This window comes from Pteropus alecto, unplaced genomic scaffold (genome assembly GCF_000325575.1).
Source record: "Pteropus alecto unplaced genomic scaffold, ASM32557v1 scaffold177, whole genome shotgun sequence".
In the NCBI taxonomy this organism is placed as follows: domain Eukaryota; kingdom Metazoa; phylum Chordata; class Mammalia; order Chiroptera; family Pteropodidae; genus Pteropus; species Pteropus alecto.
The window spans coordinates 236,137-248,450 of NW_006442207.1; the positions used below are offsets into that span (position 1 = coordinate 236,137).

Sequence of the window (12,314 nt, forward strand, 5' to 3'; positions counted from 1 at the left end):
GCAGGTGCCTATGTACCCAGGTCTGGATGACGACACAGGAATGAAGAGGTGTCAGAGTGGGCCTGCCCTCGGGAGATTTCCGGTCTTGCTTAGGAAATGACCAAAGATGTTAAAACAGCTGGGAAACAGCTGGGCCCTGGCCAACAGGCCAAAGGCTGCTGGGAGTTTTGGAAAAGGGAAGTCTGAGAAGGCGGTTACTGTCTGAGGGGAGGAGGTGTCACAGAAGGGTGGGCCTCAAGGTGGGCAAGAAAATCTGGAAAAAGGAGGCAGAGGGCGAGCGGACATCGAAGGTAGGGAACGGGCTGGAGGAGGGGCGCAGACACTGAGTTGGAGGAAGGAAGGAAGGTTGCTCTAGAAAGCCTTGGAAACCGGACTCGGGCATCTGGGCTCCCAGCATTGAGGTGCCATTACTTACTAGTTCCAAGTCACTTACTTTCTCTGGGAGACAGGAAAACTCTCATAGGATTCGTACGCTACCTATACAGTGTAGCCTGCTGCAAGGCCCAGGGACCACCGACACAGGTCAGCGAACTCCTGCCTTGATGTCCATGTGTCATTTAATTTGGATGACTGAAATATTCTAATGACATCAAAGCGCTACTACAGATGTTTAGTGATAAAAATAACATCAACCTAATTCAGTAACCACTCAAGGCGCCTTAAAGTTGTGGTCCACTGAGAATAGAGGCCCAAGTTGCAGAAAGAAATGGTCACATTGTTTATCTTTGGTTCACTTTAGAAGTAGTCCAGTGGGCTTTTCCCCATGCACGTGTTTGTTTCCAGAATCTGTGGCATGTCTCTAGCAGTCGGCTTATACTCCCCAAATGAGTTTACCCAGGAATGATGTTGGCAGATTCCCATCGGAATAACTTCAACCTTTCTCAGCAAGCTAAGAGTGGCAACTATACCAGTGTGTATTTTTGGGCAGCATCGTCAGGCACCAATATTAAACCCGATAGAGTCATGAGGCATTCAGCTCGGGGCTCTTAAGTCAGCGTGCCCCTGGGAGTTCCAAGATCTCAGGCCCATCTCTCCCTCCCTTTCCATTTTCAGGTTTACTTGGCAAGCAGTTAAGAAAAACCTAGCCCATCTCCACGTGTCCTGGGCTGTGGTCCTTCCCAAGCTCTTAAAAGACGCTGGCACAGAGAGGCTCTTCTTCCACCCAGTGGCTTCAAAGTGCATCTCATCCCTTAACCCCCATGGCTTCTAGGAACCCAATCTGGGAAGATAAACCTGGGTCCGGACTGGTTTGATGACTCAGAGAAGTGTCAGATAAAGATGACCCCAAGACTCTGAGAACATGTTCCCAACCCCCAGTGACCTGGACTCTAAGGAAAGCTTGGGCCGGTCTCAGGCAATTCTGGGAAGGGCTTTCCCTGTGCACTTTTGAACCGTCTCAGCTCCTTGGTGAGGCCTGCAGATGGCCCGAGGACAGGTGGGCAGAGATGCTGCCCAAGTGGCACCTTGGCCGTGGCGGTCTAAAGAGGTGCAGTACACACATTCCCATTACCTGGGTTCACAGCCCTGAGTCCGCCCAGCATCTAGCTGCAGTCTGAGGTTGAAAAATCACCAAGACTCATTTTCTCATGAGCTGAGCCAGCAGAGATGGTACCAATCCCAGAGCAGGCTTATAAATGCGTCGGCCACTTATTTTTACTGAAGCCAGCGAGAGACGATCTCGATGTTGCCATTCTCTTCGAAGTTGTACAAACCACAAAAAACACTAAGTCATATTATTTCTTTATTTTCTCTTTTTTTTTAAAATGTAGCACTAAAGTCATCCAACATACAGATATTCCTAGGGCTTCTTACACATTTTATTCTATCTCAAGTTAGATATTTTGGCTACGAGATGAAGAAAATCATCTCACTGAAATGGCAACATTTCTGAAAAATGGGTTTCATATTTCTTATGTGATGAGAAATCGACTCCCCATCTACCCCCTAAAAATCTCCTCCAGTCCAGAGTGACAGGAAGACAGCTCACAACCATGGCTAACATGTGGTGCCCATGCAGGGGAGGCCCCCGAACAACAAGCGATGGGGTTAAACTTCTGAAACAAGCGACTGCTTTATTTGTACAGAATCAGAATACTGAAGAAAAGCATCATTTTCCTTTTAGCTCCATTACTGTTTTGCCTCCACCCGGGTTACTGCGTGCCAAGCTGCTACGAATAGTAAAATCCAACAGATTTAAAGTCCCTGAAATGCATGCAACTTAGAATTCCCTAGAGCACACCGTCAGTTCCCAGTCTCAGGTCTGCCTACGGCACCGCTGGGTCGCCAGCTGTGTCCGTCGTGCTGCTCGGGTTTGGAGTGGCTGCTGCTTTGGCTTCCGGCTGCTGGGTTTCAGTTTGGGGATCTTCTCCATTTCCGGCACTTTTCTTACTCTTGTCTGCTACCGTGGCGCCCATCTCTATGATTTCCTGCAGTGGCTGATCGCTTTCAAGGGAACTGGGCTGGAGTTCATAAACCTGGACTTGACCTGGAACATCTATTGCTTTCTGTTCGAGTTTTTCCAGGATGGTCTGAACCTTCCTGACGCCATCTCTCCTGGCCTGACGGACATCGGCTCGTCCCTCAGGGTCTACTGAATCCAGGGCCAGCAGCTCTTTGGTCAAATACTCTTCTATCATCAGGTACTTTTTGTCTGTCTTCTTGCCTTCAAAGTTGTCCACGGCCTCCTCCAGCCCTTGCACCTTTTCCAGGATAGCTTCCACTTTCAGCACACCGGGATGTTTTGGGGGCGCATCAGCTTCTCCGGGCTTTGGGGGTGTGGCTTCAGCAGGGGCAGGGCTGGGGGCTGCCCTCTCTTCTGCAGCCACATTCTTGGGGGCTGAGGGGACAGCAGAAGGGGCAGGGCTGGGAGGGGGACAAGGAGCTGGAGCAGAAGAAAGCTTCACTTCCACCTTCTCCGACGGAGGTGGGGGCTTCTGGGCGACGGGCTGGGCATCCGCCTCCTTCCGGATCACTTGTATCGGGATGTGTCCAGGAAGGAGTTCTGGTCCACCTGGGCCTGGTTTGCTTTCTGGTTTGTTTTCGGGCTGGGGAACAGTCGAAGATTCTCGATGGGTCATGGGCTGCTGAGAAGAGGCAAAGACACAAAGATATTTTTAATAATGGGTTGAGAGTCACAGAAAGTTGTTTGTAGTTAGTACAGTACTGATAAGAAAAAAATGGGAAATAGCTTTTTTTAAGTTTAATGGTATAAAAGAGATTTTCAAAGTCAACCGACAGCTATTGTAAAATTAAAATACACTAATCACATATGTGACCAAACCGTTTGTTATGCTTGGTCTGTTACCTCAGTGGATTTTTCGGTAGATGGTATTCTTAGGGCAATAAAAAGAAAACCAATATAATTTTCAAAAACCAAAGTACCAAAAATTCATGCTGACTGCTGAGCTAGTTTAGCTCAAAGCCAAGCCTTGGGTGACTCAAGACTCTGGGATGACACAGCCGTGAAGGAATAACTGCCACCTGTCCCCTTCCTTACACTGTGTGGACGGTCTTGGTTCAGGGTGTGATCTCCTGTTGCATCTCCTGTTTCAGAAAAGTTATAATTTTTTTTTTTAAACCTATGATAACCTATTGGTTTCTCACCAGACTGATTATGTTTTGAGAATAAGCAAGATGCCCCAAACAGGTAACCCTGTAAGAATTTTGCTGGGCGCATCTGTGCCGGAGCTAGCACTCAGCTCCGCATCTCTGCACTGATTTCTAGCTGCACAGGCTGAGATACCCTTTAATGTAACTATAAGCTAGAGTCATATTTTTTTAAATGAGCTATGCTTAAAACCAAAATCTTTTGACTCCTATATTTAGGTGAATGTCTAAAACCCCCTAAAATTCTCACACCCAAATTTCAACTTGGAAATAAGAATTGGACTACATTATTTCTAAAGTATCCTCAATTTAAAATACTAAGTTCCACTACAAAATTTGGTTAGGTCAAATCCTTGCAAGCCCCCAAGAAGGGACCTTTCGACAAGCTACAAAGGAAGCCCAGCGCTAACAAACACGGTTAAGGGGCGTGGAGACAGAGTGAAATACTATTTCACTGATTACAGAAACTGTACGAGGGGAAACATCACCAGCCCTGCCAACGGGGGGCTCCACTTTCCTAGGGCCACAGGGCCCGAGGACTGAGTAGACACTCAGCAACCTCCTTGTCCACCGAACCTCTCTCACCAACCCAGGCATCCCCAACCTTGGCTCCCACCATTCATGAACCAGCCACGCGTCTCCCCCGTTGGGGTTTTAAAACAAAGGCTGGGAAAGATGTGACTTAGAAACACTTAAGAGGGGTGCTCCATGGCTTTACTCTTCAACACTGTCACGGTCATGAAAGCAAAGAAAGTGCTCCTGATTAAAGGGGACTAAAAAGAAATGACATCCCAGTGCAGTGCTCATGACCCGAGAATAGATCCTGGAACAGGGAAGTGACCACAAAGGAGATTTAAAAATGGCCTGCGTATTAGATGATAATGTTGTAAGAATGTTAAATTTCCCAAATCTGATAATTCTACTGTGGTTATGAACGAAAAGTCCTTCTCTTAGGAAAATATTTACTGAAGTAGTTATGCGTAAAGGGGCATGACATCTCCAATGAAATCTCAAACAATTAAAACATAGAGATAATATATATAGAGAGAAGAAATGACAAAGCAAACGTGGCAAAATGTTGACAGTGAATCTGGCTGAAGGGTGTCCTGGACTTCTTTGTAAAATTCCTACAACAGTTCTGTAAGATGCTCAAAAAAGCTTAAAAAATAAAAACAAAAGGTGGGTGCTCTGTTCCAGGGCTCTGGATAGGGTCACCATTTGTAGTATGAAGATACACTGCATTTGTTTATGGGGAACTTCCATCTAAGAACTGGCAGAGAATTAATTCGGCTGCTCAAGTCGCAGCCAGAGGGGGCCCAGGGCTGCTGAATGCTCTGCTGCTGAGCTACAAGCTGCTAAGGCTGGATGTCCTCCTCTTCCTCCAGAAGCCAGCGCCCCTCAACTCCACTGAAGGATGAGCAGGCCGGTTCATCGGCCAGGCAATATGGTCCACCACCACGGAGGAGGAGAAGGTATAAGGCGTGGTGTATGTCACCGAGCTCAGAGCCAAGCTGAAGAGACAAGATGAACGACACTTTTGAAATGCACAGAATCATCACATGCTGAACTCTAAGGGGCTCACAAGGCACCATGAGAAAGATGAGTGGGCTTCACGAAAGAGGTGAGACTGGCTTGCTGCAGGAAGATGGGAGAACTCAGACTGCGAAGGCATTTCAGGGAGCGGGTTCGGCAGGAGCAAAGGCACGAAGGCGGGATGACAGAACGGGCTTACAGGGTGGAGAAGGGGTATCAGGGAGGAAGGAGATCGCTGCCTGGAAGACCAGAGACACGCTGGGGTGTGGAGGGGTTTACAAGCGCCCCGAGAGGTGGGCACTAAGATGCCTCGACCCTAGGTGTGTGAGTGATGCTGCACTCTGCCCACAGTTTCCCACATGGTGGTTGAGCTGCCCCTGGGCTTCTGCGATAAAAACTGAGCAGAAGCTGTAGAAGGTGCGGAGGGTTTACGATGAGCCCAGGTCTCGCGTTTCTGCCAATGGCCAGCCGTGTCCAGGATCTGACTTTCCCTCATCGAGCACATGTAATCTAGGGAAGGCTGACAGGGACCCCAGGGCACCTGCACAGAGGAGATGCCACCGTGGCCGGCCTGCCGACACCGACTCATACCTGAGGCCTGTCGGCCATGGAGTGCACACGCAGGGGCGATGGGGAGTGCACCGGCGTGCTGCCTCTGGCTGGAGAGCCCTCCCGGCTGGATGCGCCCAGGACCGGTGAACGGAACGGGGATGCTGCCCGCAGGGGCCGAGGCTCCCAGTCATCCCCCTGGATCTTGTGGTACACAGGCTGGTGGGTCTGGTATTCGCTCTGCTGTGCTGGGTAGTGCGTCTTCTGGGCTTGGTGGAAGGAAGGCTGGGCCGCCGGCCGGGTGACGTTCTGCTCATGTATCACAGGGATGGGGATGTATCCCCGGGGGAGCTGGTGACTGCCTAGGCTGCTCCTGCCAGAGGAGGGCAGGCTGGCCGAGGACGACGAAGACGAGCAGTCTGAGGCTGCCGGAGACTGGGATCGCTGCAAGACACAGAAGGTAGAGGCACGGCCCCATGAATGACCTGCGCCTGGCACTCCGACCCCACCTCCGTTAGGTGCCTGCTCAGGGCAAAAGGTTTAAGGACCTCCCATCTCTGAGCCTTTCCGTTTTCAAACTGAAGTGTTAGGATGGGGTGCTCTGGAGTCAGGAGGCCTGGGTTCAGATTCTTACCAGCTCTCCCTAGGGAAGAGCACCCTCTCCCTCGCTGGGCTGACCTGAAGGTTAAGTAAAACCACCTGTGTGTGTGCTTTAGCACAACTGCCACCAACCAGAACTGCTAAACACACTGCATTTGTCACATGTCACTTTATTTCCTTCTTCCTTAACCCTTTTCCTGCTAATCTACAGAGAACTACGCTGGGTACTGGGAGCTGCGTCCCCTGCGTGACCTGAGGCAGGCCAGGCCCCTTTCCCCCGGACCACCTAGAAAACCAGGATGGTGTTTCCCCGGCTGGCTTCTATGGGCCCTGCTGGCTCAAATGTGTTAAGATTTCTCTGACGGATGTGTCACAGTTGACTTTTAGAACGAAAACATTCCAAGTACAGGCACTGCTTCTCCAAGGAGGACAGGAGCCTCCTAGAGTCCCACATCAACTGTGATGTTTTGCCCCCAGGCAGACAGTGAAGCCAACATCCAGGATGGGGCCGAGGGGGGCAATCCCAGCCCTGGGGGCAGACGGGGAGTGGGGAGCTGTGCCAGTGGACACAACGAAATGGTCTAGACAGGAAGACCACACGGGCTCACTGCTCAGGAAGCCCGCTGGGGTCCACTGGCCCTCGAATCTCGGCTACGGACCAGACTAAGAACTATTTTTCAGACATTAGTGCACTGAAGTGTTGGCTTCAGGCTTAAAATCCTATCATTAAGCAACTGCCTTCCTGACTCTGTATTTCGGATTTTTGTTTAAACTGTGGGACACTGTGAGGGCAGGTATGCTGTCTCGTTTTCGTATCAGTATAGCTCCAAGCAGTTAATACTCATCCACAGACTCTAAACGTGAGGAAACAACACACAGTATCTCTGTTTCTGAGACAGAAAGCCCGGTGGGAATAAAGAGCCTCAGCTCAGGAGCCAGAGGCCAGGCTTCTCGCCCCAGCGATGCCACGTCCTTTATGAATTCCGATCAAGCTGTTTACCCTTCTGAGCTCCAATTACTTAACTATAGAAATAAGCCATGATCCTTGCCCACCTGAAAAACACACCTGTGAAACGCTAGGGGACAATGTGGGGCTATTGAGCTGTCTTTGTTGGGTGACCTCTGACGCTGCAGGCCAGGCCCAGATGCCCTGCATTTCATCGGGTGCCTGGCCCAGGGCGTAGGCATCAGGTCTGGGCTCCCCGGTCACACCCACAGGCCCGAGCGCCAGGCCTCTCCTCACCTCGGGTCTGTGGGAGGCTGGGGGCTGGGCGGCCACAGCTGCTCCCGCCTGTCCGCACTGTTTATCTGGCTGGCTGGCTTCTGCCACACCCCGCAGAGGTGACTGGCACCTCTGAGGAGCTGTCGCAGCTGCCTCGGTTCGGAATCGCTGCGTCCCGGGCTGGGCAGAGGCAAAGACAGGGTGCGGCTGCCGGCTCTCGGCGCCTTCGTGGAGGACAGGGATGGGGATGTAGCCAGGCCGGAGCTGGGGGTACACGGCGTGGCCTTCCCTAGTGGGCAGCAGCCAGGAGCCCTCCCGGGAAGGGCCATTTGCAGAGGACGGAGTTTCCTAAAATAAAAACAGGAGAAACACAGACTGGTTAGAAGCTGGGAAGGATACACCTCTGAGGAGGAAAAGGCATGGTACTCAGCACTCCCATTTGCCAGTGATTCTGGGCCGCCCAGTGTCAGGCAGCATGGCGGGCACAGGGAACACAGCCGCCTCCCTGCTCCTGCCAGACGCCCCCTCCCCTGCCAAGGCTGCTGTCCGGCCAGCAGGTTAAGAATTAGGGGCCTCGAGAGAAAACAGGTGAGCCGAAGTTATCTGCTGAGCACGAGAGAGGTCTCAGTTTCTGACACTGGGAAGACACGTCTTTTATCTGGGTGACAACCAAGCAACAGAGACCGCCACCGACTGTCTCCCAAGTCTTCAGAGACCCAAATCAGGAGGGGCAAGGAGGATTCGCTTACAACACACTAAATCATAGCCAGCTGCTCTGCTTCCTGAAAGGTCCCCCCGTTTCCTAATAACGCAGAGCCGTGTGGCCCCAAACCCAGGCCACAGAGCGGAAATCTCTGCAGAGAAGGGGTGGCAGGGAGAGCCCCCCCACCCCAGGAGTGTTTTCACAACGCGCTGCAAGAAAGGGGGCCACGCGAGGGATGTAGAAGCAGCACAGAACGAGAACAAAACCCAGGGATTAGCTGTGCTACATTTCTGATGGCAAGAAGGCCTGCTCGGCGAGGAGTGGCTGGGGTCCCTCAGTGTCCTCTCACGAAGTTCTCCCTTCAGTGGCCTGGCTATTTTGGGGCCCTTGAGAAGGCCAAGTTCCAGATGTACCACACAGAGAGATCTTGTTTCAGATGACAAGGCTGGCCCGTCACTCACCAAGCAATGTCATTTCTCACCAAGCAGAGGCAACCGAAACCAGGGACACCCCCAGGCTTTCGGTGCCATTTCCTCGGTACGAGAGGGTCCTTGCACAGGAAGGCGGCTGTGGATCCGTGCCACCCACACACATCTGGGCGGATCGACGACTAAGAAGGAGAGCAATCCCTCCCTCAGGAGTCAGCTCTCTGAACCGCCACTAAGAGCCAGAGGCTGAGGAGCGTGCGGGATGCCAGTCCCACTTCAAGGGAGGCTGAGGGCCGGTTCGCATTTTGAGGGATGGACCACTGTGATTTCGCCATGCCTCTGCATCTGAGGTCACCGGGCGGCTGACCCTGGAATTCAGCCCTTTCTGAGTAAAGGACTGCTTCCCTCCCGCTGAGCCCCTGCCCAGAGGGCCTCCGGCACACAGGAGAGGCAAGGGTGTCACTGTGTCCTTGGGGACACCAACAAACAGGGACTCTCAGATTAGAATGCCCACGTGCTCAGGGAGGCTGCATTATTTTTGCCTGCTCAACTCTGAGGTCACCCAAGAGCAGGGAGTGGGTCCAGGCTTCACATTCAGAACCAAATTCTTGCCGTGAGACAGGCACCAAAAGGGAGGCAGCAAGCAAGCAGCACCGAAGAAACCCTGGTGCTGACTCCTCAACGCACCGACTGCCTGGGCATCTTACCCATTCACTGGGCACCCTTCCTCCAGGCTCAAGCAGGGGCGTCTCTGCTGGCTGCCCAGGGTCACTGCTTCCCCCAGCCACACTCAGAGGCCTCAGGCCACGGAGCTGAGCAGCTAGTGAGTCCTCATCCACTGACTACCTTCTGGGGACCATCTTGCTACAGAGGTGCTGGGTATAATGCGGTGACCAAACCAGCACAATCCCTGCCAACCAGGGGCCTTTGACAAGGAGGTTTAAGGCTGCATGACACAAACAGGAAGCACAACTACCTGGAAAGCACGGGAGGCCCTGTGGATGGGGAGACGCGTGGGTTTTTCCAGCTAAGACAGGGCTCTGCTAGACAGGCTGCAAGTTCATTCTGACCTCCATCGGTCACAGTTCTGGGAGAATTCTCCTGACTTCTGTGAGCCCTCCTCCCCTTATCCAGAACATGGAGCTAGCAACACCCGCCTCACAGCCTGTGAGGGTTTATGAGCACATCAAGAGGGGTGCCCAGGCCGAAACTCACGTGCATTCCCTCCCTAAACAGGCACATGACTGTGCTACTCAGGCCCCAAAGTGTGGAAAGAATCAAAAGTGAAGGACAAAGTTAACCAATAGTGCCTGGAATCGGAATGGCGGCGACCCCCCCAAGGACATGGCAGTGATAGGGAAGGTCCTCAAAACACCCTGGAGGGGATGGAAAGGTTCTCTCCCTTTTCCTGGGCAGTGGTAAACAGATGGACACCTGTGTACAAATCTATCGACCTATGAACTTCTCTGGAACCCCCAAATGCCCACTCCCTGCCACCTTCGACCCGCACTGTCTGGTTTTCACAGATGAGGGCTGCTAACCCCACAGCCCCCACAACAGCTGGCTCTTGGCTCTGCCTCCAGCTGCAAACCGCCCAGGGCCTGGAGCCTTAGAGGCCTGGCTGTGGCCTAGCTCCTCCTTGGGGAAGCCCCTGGATCAGAAAGCGCTGGAGCTAGCCTGCCAAGAACTGTGCTTTTTCTGCACCTCACTGCATGTACTTCGTACCTCGAGTGAAAGAGAAAAGGGGAGGAAGAGGAAGGAAGGAGGGGAAGAGGAAGGGAGGAAGAGTAATTCTGCCTGCCAGAGGGGCTGCGACAGCAGAGACTGCCTCCTGAAGCCACTATTAGAGCCGATCTTGGGAGAAGTGCACGCTGGGGTCAGTGGAGGACAGCATGTGGTCACTACGGGCAGGGGTCCGGGTGTCAGAGTAGCAGTGGGTAAGTGGGTGGCACTCGAAGGTAAGAGCTGAGCTGAAGAAGATAACACTGGGGGCCCAGAGGGCCAGGATGCAGTGAGGCCCACGTCCACTGTCCTGGGAGTCGCTGACAACGCACCTCGCCAAGGCGGGAAGAATTGAAAGGAGAAACTAGGACACGTCGGGAAATGAGAGAAGTCGGGAATGAGAGTACGAAAGTGAGGGGACAAGGGCGTGGAAAGGAAGGGTGGCCCAGGACAAGAAGGAACGAAAAGGCCGCTGTGGCTGGCAGGACAGGAGGAGGAGGGGGGGAGGGGGCCGAGACCTGAGCTCTGAGTCTGGGGTTGACTAGAAAACGGTGCTGGAAGGCAGGGCTGGTTAAGGGCGGCTCAGGAGCTATTCCTCCTGCAGTCCTGGATCCATGTGAATTAATGCCCCATTTATGCCATTTAATAAAAACCCACGCATTTCTTCATGAGCCTCACATCTGAAAGGAAGCAGGCTCCCCTTCCACTCTCGTGGGGTTTTGTTTAGAAAAACATGGCTTTAGGTAAGCCCACACCCATTTTACATAACTGACAACTAAACACACATGAATGAATAACTTAAACTCAAAATGAAACTCCCACCTATAACAAGGTCTGTACCGGGAATGCGGACACCACCTTCTCATGCTTCTACTCTGCTATTGTTAGAGCCCCGTCAACAGCAAGTGCCTCGGTTTTTATCAAGTACAAAGCACCACCCGAAAGAGTCCAATTAAATTGTCCTTTCTACCATCTATGATGTTTTCATCACAATCTAATAAAAAAAATATTTTTAAATTAAGTTTTAAAATGTGTAATATTTATGATCCTTCTAGACTATGACTAGAACACGTCTCGTCAGTCCCATAAGAATTGTCTTCAAGTTCAAGCACAAGTCCAGAAAAAGCCTATTGGTTACACCAGCGTGTTTCACAGAAGACTCACTATCTGCCCCCTTCTCACTTCAATGGGGACCCCATGTCTCTGGGGTTATTCTATGTGGTCACTTGATAGGGACCGGGTACCATCAGTGACCAAGCAGACGACTGCCGATCCTTGTCCCCTCCCTCGTCATGGCCTGCCTGTAGCTTCTTAAGGAGTGATGATGCCATTACAGGAATTATTTTCCAGTGCACTTCAGCTCACTATCCTTATCTTTGGCCAAAGACAACATACATACAAAACCCAGTTAGGAGACGGCCAGCATCCTGGCTTCGCTGCTTATCTCACTGCATTAACGTACAAAATGAACTGGTTAATTCTTCTCTGTTGTTTGTGCACTGCACTAAATTCCCGAGGCGTCTCAGAGCCAAACAACTCCATGAGACAGCCAGGATAAAAAGCAGGAAAAATTACCCCAGATGAGCCAAAAGCTGCCATGTTAAGTACAAGATATTCTTAGAGAAGCCTGGGGTCAGGTTCTGAGCCTGGGTGAGCCCTTTGTGTGCCCAACAGCACATGTAAACTTCACCACCGGTTTTTAATGACTACGTGTGTGCTAAAGAGACAGCTGGGAGACGTGGAGAGATTGCACTTGGTCTTAACCCTGGCTCTGCCCTAACTAGGTGTGCTACGTAAGCAGTTCACGTGCCCTCTCTGGACGTCAGCTTCCTCCACTGTAAAATGAAGGGGCGGCCCCGATGTTCCACGAAGCAGTGGTTCACAGACTCTAAGGAGCACCCGGGAAATGCAAAGAAACGCAGGCTCTGAGCCCAGCCCCAACAGTCTGGTT

The 12,314-nt window shown here is 51.9% G+C and overlaps 1 protein-coding gene across 1 annotated transcript in view; it reads right to left on the reverse strand.

The window, feature by feature from the left end:
* Nucleotides 1-1,728: 1,728 nt before the first annotated feature.
* Nucleotides 1,729-12,314, reverse strand: part of BAG3 (BCL2 associated athanogene 3) — a 23,645-nt gene continuing 13,059 nt past the window's right edge. The window contains exons 3-5 of the mRNA XM_025039135.1: nt 7,532-7,858; nt 5,731-6,132; nt 1,729-3,083 (exon numbers count right to left, since the gene is read on the reverse strand). Coding sequence (XP_024894903.1) covers nt 2,265-3,083; nt 5,731-6,132; nt 7,532-7,858 — 1,548 coding nt within the window. The 3' untranslated portion in view covers nt 1,729-2,264. The remainder of the gene's footprint in view (nt 3,084-5,730; nt 6,133-7,531; nt 7,859-12,314) is intronic.